Source organism: Pseudorasbora parva, chromosome 7, assembly GCF_024679245.1.
Source record: "Pseudorasbora parva isolate DD20220531a chromosome 7, ASM2467924v1, whole genome shotgun sequence".
Taxonomy (NCBI): Eukaryota; Metazoa; Chordata; class Actinopteri; order Cypriniformes; family Gobionidae; genus Pseudorasbora; species Pseudorasbora parva.
The window spans coordinates 17,937,583-17,958,967 of NC_090178.1; the positions used below are offsets into that span (position 1 = coordinate 17,937,583).

General features: G+C 38.0%; 1 protein-coding gene across 1 annotated transcript in view; it reads left to right on the forward strand.

Moving 5' to 3' along the window:
• The window catches only part of me1 (malic enzyme 1, NADP(+)-dependent, cytosolic), a 109,009-nt gene that overhangs the window by 81,098 nt on the left and 6,526 nt on the right, over positions 1-21,385 (forward strand). The window contains exons 6-7 of the mRNA XM_067448384.1: positions 2,848-2,951; positions 20,533-20,642. Of these exons, the coding sequence (XP_067304485.1) occupies positions 2,848-2,951; positions 20,533-20,642 (214 nt within the window). The remainder of the gene's footprint in view (positions 1-2,847; positions 2,952-20,532; positions 20,643-21,385) is intronic.

A 21,385-nucleotide genomic window follows, 5' to 3' on the forward strand; every position in this document is an offset into this window, starting at 1 on the left:
CCTCCAACTGAGTGTGCACTTAGAAGCGCATTATTAACACACAATCAATTTGCCTGCAGTCACCATCTCATATCTCAGACTGCACTCTCTGTTTCCTCTCCCACACTGAATTCACCTACCGACCTTACACCAGAAACCAGACAATCCTCACATTTAAGGGCACCTTTATGAGCTCTCTTGTTATGCAAAACTCTTAAGGAGAAATCCAAAGAAATGCTGGAAGAAAAATATCACCTTGGGTCAATTTCATGCTTTCATGCATTCAGACTTATTTATACTGTTTTATGACCCATTATTAGAAGACGGTGTTAATGTGAATTCTATTGGGTAAAACAGGAACATCTAAATTCCACAAAAAGTATACATTTATTTAAAGGTAGTGTATGTAAGATTGTCGCCAAAACTGGTATTGCAATCACATTCAAATTACTAGAGCGGTATACCCTCACCCCTGACTCAAGGTTGCCAGATAGGCTGCAGGATCCAGCAGGAATGTTTGTAGCTGCAGCTGCAACCACTGACTTCGTGATTGGTAGATAGGTGGAGGGTGGAGCTTCAGGCCAAAACACAAGATGTCAACATCAACATCAGTTAAGGGCGGCAATAATAACTTTAAAATGACATTATCCTGGCCGGAGTACTGTTGTCACTGATATAAGTATTTAAAATTGACATGATTTCTTCTTTTTTTTGACACATCAGGGCCATTTTATGATTAATTGAAATACATTTCTTACATACAGTTCCTTTAAGGTGAAAAAAGTAATTAAATACATGAGCAATGGCTTCAGGTTGCCACAACATAACAAACAAAAGACACTTATAAATAAAACATGTATAAATTACCTTATGAACAAAAAAAATTACAAAGAAACTTCCAACTTCCATATCGACATAATAATAAACAAATCACAAACAAAGTCAAAATAAATAGCAGGACACCCCCATGATCCTAAAACATAGGATTAACCCAATTAAATCATAATCAACAACAAAAAAATGGTCACCTGAAGAGTTTGGTATCTGTGGACCGGAGCAGGCATCCGGAGCTCTTCATGCTACAAGGCCAACGCCATAATGAGATCACCATCTTCAATAAGCGCCGCTCTTTTAAAGCGACACCTCAGTAGATCCGGCAATCAGACTCCTCCAGCAACAGCCAATCCCTGCACACATAGACAGAGAAAAAAAAAACCCACACAAAACAGGTACAGAGGATTGTAACAACTCTTAAAGAGTTGGATTCTCATGGCCAAAATGTCAAAAAACGAGTTGGACGTATGACAGAGCATTACTGTGCCAAATACACTACTTCAGGATTCAGAATTCGAAGTTTCAGAAAGTTTTTTTTTTGTTTTTTTTAGTATGGTCCTGTACGATGTCATAAAGGCTGAAATTCCTAATATATGCACTTCTCCCGGATAAGCGTGTGTGCATGTCAACCAGAGTGAAAGCAAGAGCAACAAGCTTTTGTTGGCAATTGTCGTGTTAGTCCATACAGTATAATTTAAACAACAAACGTAACCTATAGTGAATCGAAAGTTAATCAGGGATAATGCATATAACATACATGAAATAACCCCCTGAAGCAGATCTATACAGGTGGAGCTGGGGAAGGTGGAGGGTTTCTGAAAGTGCACTGAAGACTTCTAACAGCAACACAACCGGTATTTGTTTGAATGTTGAGTCTCAGTTCATTGGCCAGTAATGCCACTGCACCCAATCAGCTGCGTTTTGTAAATTATGATGATCGCTACCAAACTGAGTTCCAATCAGGGAATTGGAAGGACCAATCAGGAGCAATCAGCCTGTGCTATTTAGTGTTTCATGACAGAATCAGGTATATATTTTGAGAAATGTCTGTTTTTTCTGTCCATACAACAGAAGTCAATGTAATATTTATTAACTGCATTTTTTATGAAGTGTTACCAAGAAAATCTGTTTGTTTATGACTTTTGTTATTGATTAGAGTTTTTTAAAGAAATGAAACGGAAGTAGCAATAACCCTTTAAAGATTGGAGAAGCCTGCCATGCCACCAAAGAGAAGTCTTTATTCTTCATTCAACTATTGTTTTTTAAAGCTTCACAGGAGTTACTTTTTCAGTCACTCACTACTTTTTTCTTTTTCGCTTTGGTCCAATCAGAAAAACTTTAATACTGAGGACAGATCGTCAGAACTGATTATGACTGAAATTTTGAGTTCTGATAAAAGCACTTCCTCCTTCACTGTCATCAAAACATGGAAAATGTTCAAGACTAATTGCCATAAGATGTTAAGTATGCACCATGCATCAGAACTGCTAAGAGTGATGCCGGTGCTCTGTAAATTCATTTTCTTGGTTGACTGGCATGCTGACAGTGATGGGGCGCCCAGAATTTTTATATGACACTTGTGTTCTCTCTCTACATCTTTTCTGTGTTTCCCATAGTGTATATGGCTCACACTGTGATGTCTGCAGATCTGTACAAGAGCGACAGCTGCTAGACTTTCAAATTGAAAATGCAGAGTTTTTCTTTTTCCTCACATGTTGGCCTCTTTCTGTCTCTTTTTATGCTTTTATGCATTTCTATTTGTCTCTGTCTGTGTTTCCTTAAGCACATGCAGGCACAAATAACTCTGAGAGGTTTATCCAGCTGCGGGGTAACCAGATTACCATGTAATCTAATTTAAGAGAAACTGTATAATAAACATTCGCTTTTTAGGTTTTGATGGTGTTGTATTTTTGGTTCTCATTCTTTCCACTGGTTAGAGAAATATGATTAATCTTTGTGCTATTGTTACTAGTTGATGCCTAGGATAATAAAAGTGAGGTTAAAAACCTTTATTTCTCTCTTTCCCGGTTACAGGAACTCCTGAAGGATCCTCTGTACATTGGTCTGAGGCATAAAAGAGTACGTGGACAGGCCTATGATGAGCTGCTAGAGGAGTTTATGAAGGCCATCACAGACAGGTATTGTAAATTCACTTTACCCTTCCCTCACAGCACACGCTTCCTTCCACAGGCCGCTGATGGAAATGCCTGGAGAGCATAGCTGAGCCATTGCGTTGCAGGAATGTGGGGTAAAGCGCATGCCTCTAGGTTTGTGGGCTCTGAGCAACGACTCCAGTGGCAGGGACGCGAACCGGATCACTGACTGCACGCCTCATCAGTTCTCTCCCCACATATCCTGCTCTATATAGTGCCATGTAGTGATGTAATTCCGCTTATAAACAGCCCCCACTGGCTGGTTGATGGCTCATCAGGCTCCCTGATACTTAGAATTTTTCAAAGGCTTGTGCCATTTTCTTTGATAGTCTTCAAGATGGCAGGTTGGGTTATTTGAGTCATTGTCACTTTTTTGACAGCTAAATGGAGAAAGAATGCCAATGCATAAATAGATAAATGGAGAAAGAATGCCAATGCCAATGTAATGGATGCTGGAGTTTTGCATTGTTCGTATGGAGAATGAAACGTTGTGTGTTTTAAGTCTTCATTATGGGAACTTGTTAATTCAGGCATTACTATTACTTTACCTCTTAGGCCATGGGACCACCAAAGTGTTTTTTTTTTCTTCACGCGGATGGCATATTTTCCCCATTTGTTTTCAATGGGAGTGCCACATTTTTCAAACGCCATGAGCGTAACGAGGCACTGAGCATATATTTCGCACTCAAGCGCTGAGCACTCTTTTTTTACCGGTCGCCACAAGTTGAAGAATGTTTAACTTTGAGTAAAACACGCAACACAATGACTTTTTACCCAGAGGCCTGTTGCACGAAGCTAGCTGAACAAACTCTGAGTTTCAGAGTGGGTTTAGAGTTGACAAATCCAGATAAATCCAACCTGGTTTAGATCAAGTTCAACCGTTTCTCAAAGCTTGGTATGAACTTTCTCTGTCAACTCAGGTTTAATTCAGAGTTAGCGATCAACTCTTAAGCACGTGTACCTGAAAGTGTGACACGTGTGGCAAACAGCCAATCACAGTGTCCGTTTAATTCATTTCTCTTCTGAAGATTGATCGTTTTGAAAATTATTATGAAATTAAATGTGTTTACAAGGCAGGAATAAACACTGCTGCTGCAGCCAATGATTGAAAAGGCAGTTAAAGAATATCTGACTAGGCTATATCAATGGATGATGTGAATCAAAGAAATATGCTCACAAAGGTTCACAAATTATAGGTTCACAAAGAGCTCAAATTAATACATGTTGTTTAAAATAATTATTAATGCATGTATTATATTTCTATTACTATTTGTTGTCAATTAATATAATATTAATATTAACATATTATATGAATTAAAAGTGATTATAATTCTTATAATATAAATATAATAAATAATTAGCACCAAAAGATCCACAATTTTATTTCAAAAGTTTTTTCAATCAATCAATCAATCAACTTTATTTATATAGCGCTTTTACAATCACGATTGTGTCAAAGCAGCTTCACAGTGTCAAACAGGGTAATATTGCGACAAAATTAGATTTGGCTGTACAGCCGTACTGGAGAAAACAGTGATGTTATCAGCTTATTTTAATTTATCATATAGCGACAATGTTGGCAGATCAGTATTATAGTTTATAGAATTAAATAAGACCTAATTCATATATTTTATTTGTATAATAAGTTGAATAACTTTAATCATATTTTTCATTATAAACTGCTTTAATTTGGAACGAGAGATACAGGATGTGTGGCTTTATTGTGTCTTTACTCGCAGCTGATTGGTCCAGTTTGGGTTTTCAATCTCTAACCCAGAATAAAAACGTCTCCAGAGCAGGTTAGCTGTGTAGTGTAAGTTACCATGGTGATGAACACTGATAAAAACCAATCCAACAAATCCAACAAGTGAAACCATCTTTGTGCAACAGGCCACAGACATCCAATCACAGTGGAGGTGGGCGGAAAAAATACAACTGCTACATTCTGCTTGTCCAATGTCAACAGATGACAACAAGAATCATAATAACAAATTTAATAACAAAATAATTTAAAAAAAGAGCTGGAGCAAATGCTTTACATTGTATCATAATTTTCATATGGAATCAATACAGAAACAAACCATCTGTGAATTTAGATACTAGCAACACTTCGGCGGATATTCCATATCAAAGCAAGCAATGTCAACTGAAAGAAAATGCTGTGCTGCAAAAACGCTCTTAGGCACTCACACTAAGGTATTTTCAGCAGAGCTAAAAATGCTTTGGTGGATACACAGCCTTACTGTAGGATTTGGATTACAAATTGTATAGTTGTATAGCTGTGCTACATACATGAATGATACTTATAATCGTGCAAGTTGTTCAGGAGATGAGTGCTATTCTTGGAGTCATTGTTCTTTTTGGGATGCAAAAATTTGAAGACAAATTCCTAAGACTTGCATTGAAGAAGAGAGGATTTCATAGGGGTTTTTAATTTTGATCTGAAACAGTAAGCAACCCCCTAAAACCTATCAAACAACCAACTAGCCAACTAGCAATTCCATAGCAACCACCCGGAACATGGTGACACTTTTTGCACTGGTTAACACCATTAAAAGTTGAACCAGGGTCTTGGTCAAAGGTCTCTCGGTTGCTTTAGGCTCTGGTGTGGCCTGGTTTGATGGAGATTGTCATAAGAACGTAATGCCACACATGGCTGTATTTAAAGGAGAACTCAAAAACCCCAGTGTCTGATTTCTCTCCAGCTGGCAGAATATAGCCATGATTCTATAATAACGGGGTGGACATGAAACTACAGGGAACAGCATCACTTTTCCCCAAAAGTGCAGAGTTGGTGGAAAATGAATGATTATAGGTTTCCGACTGAACAAATGATTACAGTCCTGGTGATTTTTAATAAACTCCTTATAATTTTTAAATTCAGAGGCTTAAAGCAATAGTTCACCCTAAAATTTAAATTCTGTCATCATTTATTCTTCCTCAACTTGTATGAGTTTCTTTCTTCTGCTGAACAAGAATGTCAGGAACCATCCCATTGATGATGCCCATTCACTCCTATAACAGGAAAAAAAAATCCTATGGAAGTCAATGGGGATCATCAACTGTTTGGTTACCGCCATTCTTTAAAATATCTTCTTTTGTGTTCAGTAGAAGAAATAAACTCGTGCAGGTTTGGAACAAGTTAAAAATTATGAAAGAATTTTAATTTTAGGATGAATTATTCATTACATTTTTCAGGAAAATGCTGAAAAGTATCTGTATCTGTAGTTAGGAATTTACTTTAAATCAATTTTAATCTTTACCCACCACTGACTGAATTTTCTGGCCATCCATATTTTCACTGGTATACGTAGGCGGCGCTATTATGCATTTTCTGAAAAGTACGGAATCTCCAGTCAAACCACAGGTGAAGAAGAAGTAGAACCAAATGATTGCCTCGCAAATGTAAAATAGCACAATCCTCAAACATTAAACTGTCACAGTTCCGCTTGTTTTAGTTTTCATCGACATTCAGTTGTTTTCATATGTTCCATTGTTCTATTTCCCGCCACAATCTGTCACCCTGGACACCTAACCTCATTCATCACAGCTGTTCGTCGTTTTAGTTAATCATCTGTGTATTTAAGTTTCTGCTTGGTTTCAGTTCATTGTCCGATATTGTTTGTGTCTTGTGCACACTGTCTCGCATGTGAGCTTGTTATTTGGATCTCATTAATACAAAATTTTGTTATCTTCATCATCTTTCTAGAACCAGAGCTTTACATAAACAGCATATAAATCCAAGCTACATACCAAATTAAATGCATTTATATTTTGATCATCATCCTGAATCCAAACCGGATGTAGTCTTTGACAAAATTTTGATTTTCTCAACTTTTAGTTTAAAATGCTTTTTTTAATGAAACTTGCTCACATTCTAGTGTTAATAGAATAAAGATTCATGAAGCTGGAATAAAACATATTTAAAAGGGAAAGAGTTAAAGTTATATTTCAAGTATAAAAATGAATACCTACACTGTAAAAAATTTGTGGTGTTTTTTGTTGGTTTAACTTAAAAAAGTAAGTAACCTGGTTGCCTTAAAATTTTGAGTTTATTGAAATTAAAAATTTGAGTTAATACAATGAAGGAAATTAGTTTAATAAATAGAAACTCAAAATATTTTTGAATCTGAACCACATAAAAAATATGATAAATCATGAAAATAGCACTATTTGGCATGTTTCACTGCATCATCAGAAATAACACACACATAATTACCCAATATGCTCACTAAATCTTTTAATAATATTTTAATAAAGGTTGTCGAATCTCAAAAAATGTTCATTGTATTAACTCAAAATTTTAATTTCAATGAACTCAAAATTTTAAGGCAACCAGGTAACTTTTTTTCTAAATAATTTTTTACAGTGTAGATTGGAACATACCGGTAGTATACTTATAGCTGCAGTCTGTAACTTTTTTGTTTAAAAATGATACAAAATCAATTTGAGCAAGTACATAATCAGCCAGTGTTCAAAACCATTCCCTTACCTTAGCTCCTTACCTTTTGTGGGGAGGGTTAGTGAAATGAAAAAGTCTGGCTTTATTTCAATATTAAAAATAGAGATAAATAGTTTTTGTGGAAATGAATGGTTTGAATGGAGGTTTGAAATCAAATGTATAAATAAGACAAAGGAAAATCATTAAATGCATTGTATATTCTTTTAGACCACACATTTAACAGCTTACAAATGCTCTGTTTCCCATTAAGCCTTTTTGTGTAGGTGATGAAGAATAATGACACCAATCTCCATCAGGCCACTTCTCTGTGCCACAATGGCTTTAACAAGAGGACTATAGAACAGATAGTGGGCACAGATATATTTTAGTTCTTTATTTTGTTTAAAGAGTGTACAATACCGTAAAGAAACACAACCAGGAAAAGGCTGCATTTTAGGCAGTAAATGCTGGGAGTATTTCTGCGCTGGGGGTTGTTATGCTTCTTTTATGATGTAGTTAAATCAAGAATAGAATGAAGTTTAGTTTTTTGTTTCTAAGGCTTTGTGTTGTGCCGCTGAAGTAGTTTGTGGGGGTTGACTTTGTTTTCTACCCTCTCCCAGAACAGATTGAAAAGTATTATTTAGCCCCTCTCTGTGCACCAGCACAATTCCCATGTCAAATTATTTAATTAAAGCTCGTTGCTTTTCACAGAGCTGCAATGGTGACGGTGTTCCAGCTATCGCTATGGTAACACCGGCCATCTTAGGGCAATGTTATGAAGCCATGTTAGGAAAAGAGATGGATGGGAATGTTGCTTGATTTTTCTTTGCAGATGGGAATTGAGGAATGGGAATTTAAGGAGCGTTTTAATAGAAAGAGCAGCCTATGAAGCCCCAAGTGCGCCGCGGGAGCCCATGTGTGCTGGAGAGGAGCACTGAATTCATAGTTGCATCCTGACCATGAGTGAATTGCCTGCCTGTCCCACTTAACCCTGACCTGATAATGATAACCCCATATTGGGCCTTCCTAACACATTGCGTTTCAGAAGTGCTTAGGTGTAATGTTTGAATAAAACAGCAGCTTTACAAGTTTGGTTTTAAAAAATGTATTTCAATTATATTCTAATGCCAAACAATATGTTTTTTTAAAGTTGAAAAACAATTTCATAATATCTGTTTGGTTTCCAGTAAAAATATCAAAATATTTTTGAAGTGATGCATTTATATAAAGTATATATTATTTACATACGTTTGGAGTGCATACAAAAAGTATTCACAGTGCTTTACTTTTTCCACATTTAATGTTACAGCCTTATTCCAAAAATGGATTGAATTTATTATTTTCCTAAAAATTCTACAAACAATTCCCCATAATGACAATGTGAAAGAAGTTTGAAATCTTTGCAAATGTATAAAAAAAAAAAAAATCTCTTATACATAAGTATTCACAGCCTTTGTCTTTGTCACGGGAATAAAGGCAGAAGATTCAAGAGCAAGTGAACAATTATCTTTATTGATAATATAAGAGTAGTAATGCGAGTCAGAGTATGATGTCGTGATGTCCTCGTCAGCACTGGCAGCGCAGGGACCCAATTGACAACCCAGATCTCGTAGTCCGTGCAACCGTGAGTGAAGACCGCTGGTGAAGTGACGGATCGAGTGTGTGTGAAGATCCTCCAGATGAGGAGTCGGGCTAGATCCACAGCAGAGACAGAGAAGGCCAGACACCTGCACTGGAACAGTCCTCATGAACAGAGCAGAGCGATTCTCCGAGAACAAGCAGAGTGATCCTCCGTGAGAGAACAGAGCAAAGTCCATGCTCAGGTAACACCAACGATCCTGCTGGAGAATGAGAGAATGCCAACACACACACAAGGAAACAAAGCAAACAATCTGACAAACACTATAGACACTAGACACTGGGTATAAGTAGACCCAAGAATCAGGTGGCAGCTGGTGCTGTAATCAGCAGAGTGATAATCAGCTGCCACACCCACCACCAAACACACAGACACCAACACTCACGTACCACATGACACAGTGGAGGGCGAGCAGGTAAATTCATGAACCGTGACAGTCATGGTGCTCAAAATTGAGCTCAAGTGCTCATGTTTCCACTGATCATCTTTGAGATGTTTTTACAACTTGATTGGAGCACGCCTGTGGTAAATTCAGTTAAATGGACATGATTTGGAAAGGCACACACCTGTCAATATAAGGTCCCACAGTTAACAGTGCATGTCAGAGCACAAACCAAGCCAAACCAAAATAATTGTCTGTAGACCTCCGAGACAGGATTATATTGAGGCACAGATCTGTGGAAGGGTACAGAAACAGTTCTGCAGCATTAAAGGTCCCAATAAACAAAGTGGCCTCCATCAACTGTAAATGGACTAAGTTTGGAACGACCAGGACTCTTCCTAGAGCTGAGCAATCAGGGGAGAAGGACCTTAGTCAGGAAAGTGACCAAGAACTTGATGGTCACTCTGACAGAGCTCCAGCATTTCTCTGTGGAGAGAAGAGAACCTTCCAGAAGAACAACCATCTCTGTAGCACTCCACCAAGCAGGCTTGTGTGGTAGAGTGGCCAGACAGAAGCCACTCCTCAGTAATAGGCACATGACAGCCCACTTGGTATTTGCCAAAAGGCACCCGAAGGACTCTTAGACTGAGATAAACAAAATTCTCTGGTCTGATGAAACAAAGATTTAACTCTTTGGCATGAATGGCAAACATCATGTCTGGAGAAAACCAGGCAACGGTCATCACCTGGCCTATACCATCCCTACAGTGAAGCATGGTGGTGGCAGCATCATGTTGTGGGGATGTTTTTCAGTGGCAGAAACTGGGAGACTAGTCAGGATCGATGAAATGATGAATGCAGCTTGGTGAAAACCTGCTCCAAAGTGCTCTGAACCTCAAACTGGGGCGAAGGTTCATCTTCCAATAGGACAATGACCCTAAGCACTGGCTACAGGGTAACTCTGTGAATGTCCTTGAGTGGCCAAGCCAGAGCCCTGACTTGAACCTGACTGTACATCTGTGGAGAGATCTGAAAATGGCTGTGCACTGATGCTCCCCATCCAACCTGATGGAACTTGAGAGGTCCTGCAATGAAGAATGGGATAAACTGCCCAAAATAGGTGTTCCAAGCTTGTAGCATCATACTCAAAAGACTTGAAGCTTTATTTGGTGACAAAAGGGGTTCAACAATGTATTGAGCAAAGGCTGTGCACACTTATGTACATGTGATTTTTAAAAAATCTCTTATTTATATATTTTTCATAAATTTGCAAAGATTTCAAACAAACTTCTTTCACATTGTCATGTGGGGTATTGTTAAAGATAATAGTTATTTTAAAATTATAATAATTCATTGATTAAATAATTATTTGAATCAATTTTGCAAAGGTGGAAAAAGTACACAACTTCATTACTGTACTGTACATTCAGTACTGTACAGTACTGCTGGTCAAATATTACTCCATTACAAGTGAAAGTTGTAAAAACAGATTTTTACTTAAATAAAAGTACAGAAGTATTTAAAAAAAATCAGGGCCCATTGTACCCAGGGCCCATTGACATAAAAAGGAAATTACTTAAGTATCAAAAGTTAATTTCCATTTTTATGTCAATGCATAATTTTATTATTGTTGTATAAATGCACATTATTCCATCATGAAGGTTTAAGCCTGTCAGTGATGCTACATCTGACATACTAGCATTCGACTAACTTTAACTCATTTAAATACTTGTATAAAAGTTACCAAGCCATTTACAAAGATGCTGTCACTTTAAGGCCGAATGCACAGATCCAATAAACTGATACACATCTGATATTCTCCCAACTGTTTACCTTCACTCATCCCTTGACTTTCAAAGCTGCTACAGAAACGACTTTCGACCTTGATACACTGTAAAAAAAGATGTTTTTTGTTGGTTTAACTTAAAAAAGTAAGTAACCTGGTTGCCTTGAAATTTTGAGTTTATTGACATTAAAAATTTGAGTTGATACAATGAAGGAAATTTGTTTAATAAATAGAAACTCAAAATATAATTGTATCTGAACCACATAAAAAATGTGAGAAATTGTGAAAATAGCACTATTTTCCAGGTAGTACCACATAGTTTCCAGGAAAATATGACTCAAGTAAAGTACAGATACTCAAAAAGTGTACTTAAGTACAGTACTCAAGTAAATGTGCTTAGTTACTGTCCCCCTCTGCCATTTTGGAATAAGGCTCAAACATAAAACGGATGCACCTTATGCTTGAAACCATTCTAAAAAATCTTACTATCGAATAATACATTACCGTTCAAAAGTTTGTGCTTAGAATTTTTTTTTAAAAAAGTTTTATTTACTTTTATATATTTTTTATTTATTTGAATATGTATTCATTAAAAGAGACAGTGTAATGTATTCTTTTCAACTTTCTTTTCATTTAAAAAAGTAATTTATGCAAAAATATTAAGAAGTTGAATACAAAATTAGCATTTTAGAAAGATTTCTGGAGATTTCTGAGTAATAGCTGCTGAAAATTCTGCAATAAATTACATTATAAAAATAAATGCAAATGAGGTAATGCACATTTAAAATACACATTATTAGCTCCATATGTTTATTGTGGTGAATAAACACTCTTTCACTAACTGTAATTTATACATTTTTGTAAAGTGAAGTTTGTGCCATTTGTACATTGTTTGAGATATCCACCCTCGACATATGATGAAAAATAGTCTATAAATGTGGATGTTTATCAGTTTGACTATAAACCTGATAATGTGGGCAAACCTACTACTGAAAATATGTTGGTACTGTGTGTGTGCACGGATTGAAATCTTTGGTTGAACAGCTGTGTTTGGATGAGATTCTTACCATGACCTTTATGATGGAGGCCTGTGAACTGCGCGGTAGGCATACGGGGAAAAGATAATCTTTAAAAGCGTGTGAGCTCCACCAGAATCCTTAGACCCAGTCTCAGCAAACGTCCTGAGCGTGTGTGGTCAGTACTGGCCCAGCAGGATTAAGCTAAACCTAAACCTAGTGGCTGGGTTTTTCATCTCTCTTTTCTCCACTCCGTTATGTCTGAGCAAACCACTTAATGAGGAATGCTTAATTCCCAACAGCCATGTTTTGTTCCTGTTAGTGTATGAAACCTGAAGTGCTGCAGTTAGATTTGATTGGTTTGCGTCAAATCTTAGTGCTTTATCAAAATAAACTTTTTGCCTGCACTTTTGTCTGGGGCAAATTGTTTACCTTAGAAAGAAACAAGTAATAAATCAACAGTGAATGAAACAGGAAGACACAAAGGGGCTTGGTGTAATGTGTTAGTGAGATGGGTAATGGTGTGGAGATGGATTCAACATTCTCTCATGGGCTCCAAGCTCATTTACTGCATTCCACTTCATTTTTTTATTCCAAACCTGCCACCCCCCTCGAAAAGGTTCGCATTTACACTTGAATGTTTACATCTGGCGAAATACAATACTCTTTTTTATATAATTATCTTATGGCCTAGCTGTTTTTAATAGGATGGTGCTGCTGTGGACAAGTGATGTAACCCGTGTAATGCCTGAACACCGGTAACATCAATTATCGCAGCAAGCCTATTAGCCATTGTTATCAATCTAAATTAATCTACTGCAAAATATAGGAGCTTGTTACTGGGACGTAACATACCTGTTTGTTTTGTATCCCTAGTGCAGTGTTCATTATTGGAGCATATAAGCCCTACCTGCATGAGGCACCACAGATAATCTCGATATTCCGGCCTTTATTAGAGAGAAGAATATCACCCCCTCCCTCTGAAGCTTTGAATATTTGGTGTTGATTACTACCAAAGCTTTGAAGCTTAAAAAATGGCATTCAGACCAGCCCTAGTAATGACTTAGGAGTGTGCATGTGCATGTGGTATTTATTGTCATAAAAATCATGTCTGTTTAAAAAATCTACAAACAATCCATTGTCAGGGTACTGTTGTGTTCAGTTGTGAGATGCATGGAACAAACTATGGGAACTAGAGATAATTAATGAGACAACAGCTGAACAGAATGACTAATCAAACAAACTGAGAAACTAGGTCACAACCAAACATAATATAAATGCTACAGTATGCCCCCTCCTAAAAAGGCATGTCCTTGCACCTTTAAAGGGGTCATATAATGGTATACATGCATTTTTACATGTTGATTGTCTGGAAATGTGTGTTGGCAGTGCCTGTACACAACCATCTTATAATGATAAAAATCCATCCAGTGTTTTTTTTTTTTAAATCAGTTTTCTCCTGTCTCAAATCGAGCCAGGCTCCTCCCACAGTGTGACGTCACACGGTCGGACACCCCTCCCACGACTGTTGACTGACAGCAGCGTTTCACCTCAGACCCGCCCTGAGTGAGCTCTGTCATCATCAGCATAGTCCGCCATTATGATGGAGCAGAATGGCGTCTAAGCTAGGAATGAAACGATTACCGGTTTCACGATAAAATGTACTGACGGTTAGTAATATCGTTCTTCAAAGTTCTTTTCAACTTTCCCTCACGGTACTTGTCCGCTATCGGTCTCGTGCCGGTATTTAGCCTTAGATGGAGTTTACCACCCACTTTGGGCTGCTTTCCCAAGCAACACGACTCCGAGACTTAGGGGTCCCTGCCCGGGCCTCCGGTTCTCAGAGGCAGACGCAAGAAATTTAATTATCATTAAAACCGTCAGTGATTATCAAGATTACGCATTACGTTACGCATCACTGACAAGCCTACATTTACCGGAAAAAAGTTTTTCATGACCATTAGCTGTAACATCAATCTGTCAGTGAACTAACGTATACATCAGTAAACACATAGCATCTCGTTCTGGGTTCAAATTGATATGATGTGTCCTCATATACTCCCGTTGCCATTCTTTCTCCAAAATATACCGCAACTATTGTCAAAGCAACACTCCATGTGAGTGTGAGTCAAAGCACCCCACAGAACAGAGGGGCGGGGTGAGCAAAGCTCATTAGAATTTAAAGCCGTATGCACTAGAATGGCTTGCTGAAAACAGAGCTGTTTTTGTCCAGGTAAAATGAGTGTTTTCTTACAATACTAAGGAGAATTTATAATTAATGTAAATTACAAACTTTTCATTTAGACAGTAAAGAATCACATTAACTTGTACAAAAATGGCATTATATGACCCCTTTAATAGTCCAACAGAGGAGGGACGGTTAGGGACTTAAGAGGGGTTAGGCAACACTTAGTTTGGCAATACTGTCAAAGGGGGAGGGGGAGGGCAGGAGCAGTCATGGTGTAAATCTCATAAACAAGGCCATGGGGACATTGGATGGAGACAGACATGGTGGGCCGATGGACAGGCACAAGACTGCAGATTTTAGGAGGCCACAACGGAGCCACAGAGATGAAAAGACGACACGCAGCAGACGGCTTGCAAGTCCGTGACATAGGCAAGATGACGTCTGACCGAGGTGGGGCCGGAGGGTTGAGGTAGCTCGATGTAGCCGTAAGGAAGATGGTCCTAGGTGGAGCAGAGGAAGGGAGGAGCCAATGTGGAATAGCCTCTGTGGCAGGAGTGTGGGCAGTGCTCCACTCCATACCCTCAAACTCTACAAGGACTCCCACAATGGCGCACGGTGTTGCTAGCTCATACAGCTGGTTAGACGATTGTCCAAGGGTTCAGGCTCTGGGGGGATGATTTTCCCTTTTCGCTGGCTCCAGCTTGTTCCTTGCGTCAGGCTCAATTCCTCTATCTGTGGTGTGCTCTGGTAAATTTTCTGTGCAGCTGGGTGATGGCTGGGTTCTGTATAAGAAGTGTGGCTGGTGACATCCTTCTAAGTGAGGCTGACCCACACCAGGCAGACCTTCGTTTTGTCATTGAGGCTTGCATGGTAAAAGATACTCTGCAACTTGTCCAGAAAGTTGGTGAGGCATGCCAGATCCAGAAATCCACTGTCGTGGGTCTCGAGGGATTGCTGCTCCTGCTCCAGACATAGCTTCTTTGAGTACTCGTTTGAAAGGTCCGTTCTTCTGTTACTGTATGGTTGTGTAAGAAACTCGACGAGGAAATAACAGAAACAGTCTTTTATTCAAAACACACATAGTGATGGCCAATTTCAAAACACTGCTTCATGAAGCTTCAAAATATATCTTTGGTTTTAATTTAGTAGTTCGGAACATGTATCATACTGCAAAAGTTACGTGATTTCAGTAAAATAGGCTTTGTTATGTCTTAGCCGTTTCGAAAGGTTTTGAAATTTCAATGGTTTACCGTTCTGTGAACCCATGACTCAAGCTCTGAAAAATTAATAAAAGAACACATATTACACCATCATTTCATATTTCATCTTATTAGATGATTAGTTATTTTATTTGATAGATTTTACTTTCAATAAAACATTTGTGATGTGTTTGATTTTATTCATGTTCGCCTGAGTTTTTGTTGCATTTCCACTGTTCTGACCAGCAGGGGTCACCAGCGTGTGGAGTTACGAACGCTTCAAAACAGTGAATTAAGGGTTTGAATGCTCAAACAAAGGGAACTATTGAGATAATTAATGAGACAAAAGCTCAACAGAATGACTAATCAAACAAACTGAGAAACTAGATCACAGGAAACAGCAAAACACAACATATGCTACATCCATAAAAATAGCCTTCATTTTCTTTGATTTTTGCAGTTCTACTACCTCCAACAGTCTCAAAGGTATGTGTTTTCCAAAGCCTAGGGCAGCAAAAAGTCAAAAGAAGTGCAGTAACCAGAAGGCTTGTGGAGAAAGTTCTTTCCAAAAGTTATTCTAGCCAAAAGAGTTTTCTCATTCACAGATGCTGATCTGTTGACTGAGAGAACTTTTAGGACAGAACCAAAGTAAGTAGACTTTTTTCTTGCTGTCCCAGAGCACAGAGCTGATTTAATATTGGCTCCTCTCAACACCCCAGTGCTTTCTGCTCCTGTCTTGAGGTAAAGGCAGATGAGGGGAGACTGTAGCTTTCAGTGTGCTTGGGTGTGTCTATCATGGTCTGTCCTGATTTTTGGTGGAGAGGACCAGTGGAGTTGATCCTCGGCCAGCTCTTTGTTTGAGTGTTACAACAGACGCAGAGATGCATTATGGATCTGATTGAACGAGGCGCCAGAAAAAGACAACAAGCTTAAGTGAGAATGAGAGCACAATGCACCGAATGGGTGCTTTGTTTTGGCGGCTAGTTGCTTCTGCCTCTTTCTCAGGCACATTTACCCAAAATAAACAAACGTGAGAGCTATACTTAACTCTGTCTTACCTCAAATAATAAAAAGTATACTAAGTTAGCAGAAGTTTTATTGTTCTAATTGTAATCTTAATGTCTTTTAACTAAACTGTTGAGGTAGATCAGGCAGTTGTGGTCCACTGAGAAAGGCCATTGAGAAAGGCGCCTAACCCCAATAGCTCCCCAGGCACCACAGCAAAAAAAAAAAAAAAAAAAAATACAAAAAAAAAAAAAAAATACTAAAAACACTGTCTGCCCACTGCTCTGGGTGTGTGTGTGTTCAATACTCACTGCTGTGGTCTTGGATAGGTGAAATGCAAAACACAAATTCTGAGTATGGGACACCATACTTGGCTACATGTTTCATCTCTTTTCATCTTCATCCTCAGATGATGTGCTACAGCAGATCAGAGAGCATGTTAGGGTTATGACTCACTTCCTCTACATCCTATTTATATCTGCCAAAGTTCTCCAAATCCATGAGCAATTACTCTGTCAGTGTCTCTTGACTACTTTCCTGCCTCATCCTGTATATATGTAGAGCCTAGCCTGCAGTTTAATTAAAAGGACTGTCCTGAGACACATCCCCAGATTGGAGGTTTCTTGAAAACTTGAAAAAGATTTCTGAACTCATTAAACCATGTTTTCCTAGAGTGATTTGGAGCTGGAAAGTCTCTGGAGACAATGAAAACTTTATAGTGTTTTTCTGTTTTTGCAGCATGTCTGACCACATAATATTGACCATTTTGTATTACATAAAGGATTAGTTAATTTACTTACCCTCATGTTTTTCTAAACCTGTATGACTTGAAATTACATTTTTGAAGAACACCATGGACATTCTTCTCCTCATAAGGAAATTGAGTGACAAAATGACATACAGTAGAAGCACAATTTAAGTATTATACAAATGTTTTATATGCTTTATTCCAAGCCTTCCACACCCAGCACAATTAGAAGTCGCTGGATGAAAGGCGAACATTTGGATTTCCGGCCTGACATACTGTAATTACCACTAGATCTGTCCTTCACAGATTGTGTGATTTTGCCACTCCCTGTGGATTTTTTCTCTCTCTGTGACTCACCAAATTTTGTGGTTGACAAAGACTCTGTTAGTCGACTAAATTATGATTAGTCATAGTAGACTTGAATATATCATGTTCCTGAGAAAAATTTGAAATTTGTCATTTCATATATATATAAAATCATCAGTTTTTAAAACAATAAAAGACCTGAAATATTTCAGTCGGTGTGCAATGAATCTAAAATATATGAAAGTTTAATTTTTATCATTACATTATGGAAAATAATGAACTTTATCACAATATGCTATTTTTTTTAAAAAGGACCTGTATATATATTTCTCTCATTTATCATGTATCGCATCTGACCAAAGCACACAATCCCAGTTAAAATCCCAGTACCACTTAGCAAACTCCAGACATTTACATTTGTGAGTGTTAGTAAGAAAACGTTTTTTCTTGCATGCCTCCAAAACAGCTTGTTGGCATATAGAGAGTGTCTGAGGTTGTTTTGGACACTTTGTGACCCCAAGATGCCACTCTTTGATGCTATTCTGTGACAGTGAGTTTAGGATTTTTTTTTTTACTTCTCTTACCATCCTCCTCACTGTGCGCTGTGGCAAGATAAACTTGGGACCTCTTCCAGTCTTGTTTGTCACTGTTCCAGTTGTGGTTGTGCTAAAGTGAAACGTTTGTGGTTGTGTGTATTGCCGTTTTCCACTTTACCTCATCATACATGCTCACGGCTGTTTTCAGCTGATCCACCACAGAAACTGTAATCTTCCAATTCCACACGATGTATAAAACAAAATTCGAAGTCAAAGTGCCGTTTATAGAGCAGCATAAATGTGTTTGTACGTTTGTCAGCGGCTGCGCTGTGCGGATATTAGCCTTTTGCAGTTCCATGTGCTTAAATAAAAATATGAATAAATAAATAGAAAAAAAAAATGTGCCTAATATGGAGGGGAGGTCTCTCTCGCTTTGGCCCATCAATTAAGATGACAAACCAATGGGCCACGGTCGCTGCCTAATGGGCCAGTCAGTGGCAAAAAATACATAAAATAAATAACCTATCGGCCCCAAAGTGCGTCGGCCTACTGGGAAAATTAGATTGCCAGATTACCAGTCCAGCCCTGTGGGATGCCCACTTTAATTACATGATTAGAAATAAAAGAGCGAGTCTCCCTTGTGATGTTTTAATGCAAATATATTTGACTTGTATACAGCCAGTTCTGGGGTATGCTAGACCAGTATGGAGTGGATTACCTAAAGGTCTCTCTGATGAGTTAGAGAAGGTTCAAAAATGTTGCTGCCGTATAATAGGTATTCTGACATCAACACACACATCGCTGAGTGAGAGAGGTGACGAAGTTAAGGACAGTTCATCACCACTGCATTGCTTCCTGTCTGTGGCTTTACACTAGTTATCTACCACGGCAGCACAGGACATTTATAATGCCCAAGAGTAAAACAAAAAGACATTTTCTTTTATCCCACATGCTCTTAAATTGCTTTACAAATAACTGAGGTGTTTGATTGTATGACGTCTATAACTGCCATTTTTTTCTGTGTATTTGGACAGAATGTAATGATAATATAATTAGGTCAGAATTATTCGATTTTTACTTTTTTTTTGGTTGTTTCTGAATATGTTATTTCAGACACATTTCAGGTTTTTGTGCTGCAATATCCTGCCTGGTCAAAACTTAAATAAACCTAAACCTAATTAATTAAATCTCGAAAAGATTAATTCTACAGTTCTAAAAATTCTAGTCATTAATGCCAGTTCAATTGCTGAACCAATGTGATTTGAATGATGGATGTGCAAAAGAGTTACTGCTTTCGGAAAACAATCATGACTAACTTGAAATGTTATGCACATGTTATATAGATACTTTTCTGTAGTTTTTTGTTGTTGTAATTTTGTCTTTTCTATTTATAATGTCGTTGACAGCAATAGGGAAACAGATGGATGCTTCAAGAGACAACTGTCATTGTGAATACAGTGAGCGAATCCCTGTGTGTGCTTGAATTATATGTATACACGGCAGCTCTGTGCAGCATTGCAGAGCTCTGTTTTTCTTACACTGGGTTGAGTGACAGGCTGGCTCTCTACGGGGCCACACTACAGTGTTTATCCATCTTGTTTTCAATGCTTGGGTGTCTGTGACCTCTAATATTTCATCAAAATCTGATGGGGATCTCTGCTCTCTATTTCCCATTTGGGAATCAGTTAGTTGCTCTATTCCTTCAATTGTTCTGCTGATATATAACATGAGAAACCACTGAATTGCCACTGTAGTCCATTCTCAAAGTTGCTGTTCTGAAGAGAAACACAATCATGGGAGTGCAGTTTATTGGCTATTGATTATGAATAGTCATGTTAGCAATTTATTTTTTTAATTGGGAGAGTTAGAGGCCACGGCTTGAACTAATGATGTGATAAGGCCTTTAGCTAACTGATCATACAAGGAGTGTAATTTTCTTTTCTGACCACTGAGAGTTGTGTCTGGCTGTGGAAACAACTAAGAAGAAAAAATAACAGTCTCAGGCCCACAGTGAGAAGGAAAAAAACCTCCAGGATTGAACTACCCCATCTATGATGGGCTTGAGGAGCAGTTGGATGGCCCCCTCTGCAGGCTAAAGTGAAGTGCATTAGCTAGCCACTTTATATGAAATGATAAAAGTTATATTTCATTTTTGAGACTAGCCTGCGAAGATTTGCCATTTTAACTTCCATTTTGTAAGGATTCTTTGTACTTATCTTTTTTTTTTTTTTTTTGTAATTCCTTTGATATTATCTTTCATGTGTTGTGTTTCTTGAGTTCTTGAAGAAATATACTGTATACATATGTTTCTGTTATGCAGGTATGGAGTGAACTGCCTTATCCAGTTTGAGGATTTTGCCAACACCAATGCCTTCCGTCTATTGAGTAAATACCGCAACAAGTACCTCACTTTCAATGACGACATCCAAGGTATTGGCACTAAAAGAGGTTTTATTCGCACACATTTTTTTAGTCTCTCTTGCACTAAATTATGAAAGCACAAACAACACCTACAGTATAAGTTATGATTTAGGTCAATTAAAAGTCATAATGTTATGCTTAAAGTGTTACTTCAGCAATTAGCATTAAGCTTTGTATCAGTAGAAACCCGGTAGTATATTTTTTTAAAGGATTAGTTCAACCAAAAATGAAAATTATTTTATTAATTACTTACCCTAATATCGTTCGACACCCGTAAGACCTCCGTTCATCTTCGGAACACAAATGAAGATATTTTTCCAGTGGCTCAGAAAGGCCTTTGTCTTTTCAATGTCTTTTCCTCTGTCAAGACCCATAAAAGGCACTAAAGACGTCGTTACAAAGCCCATCTCACTACAGTGGCTCTACAATGATTTTATGAAGCGACGAGAATAGTTTTTGTGCGCAAAAAAATGCAATTACTACTTATATAGTGATGGGCTGATTTCAAAACAAAGTTTCGAATTTGATTTGGGTCGAGCGTCAAACTGCCAAACTGTTGAAATCACGTGACATTGGCGATCCAAATCATGAATCAATACGCTTATTCAATAATGGTTCGACGGTAGCGGTCTCAGACGGTAACTTTGTTTTGAAATCGGCCCATCACTATAAAAGTCATTATTTCTTTTTTTGCGCACAAAAACTAATTCTCATTGCTTCATAAAATTATTGTAGAGCCACTGTCGAGCCAC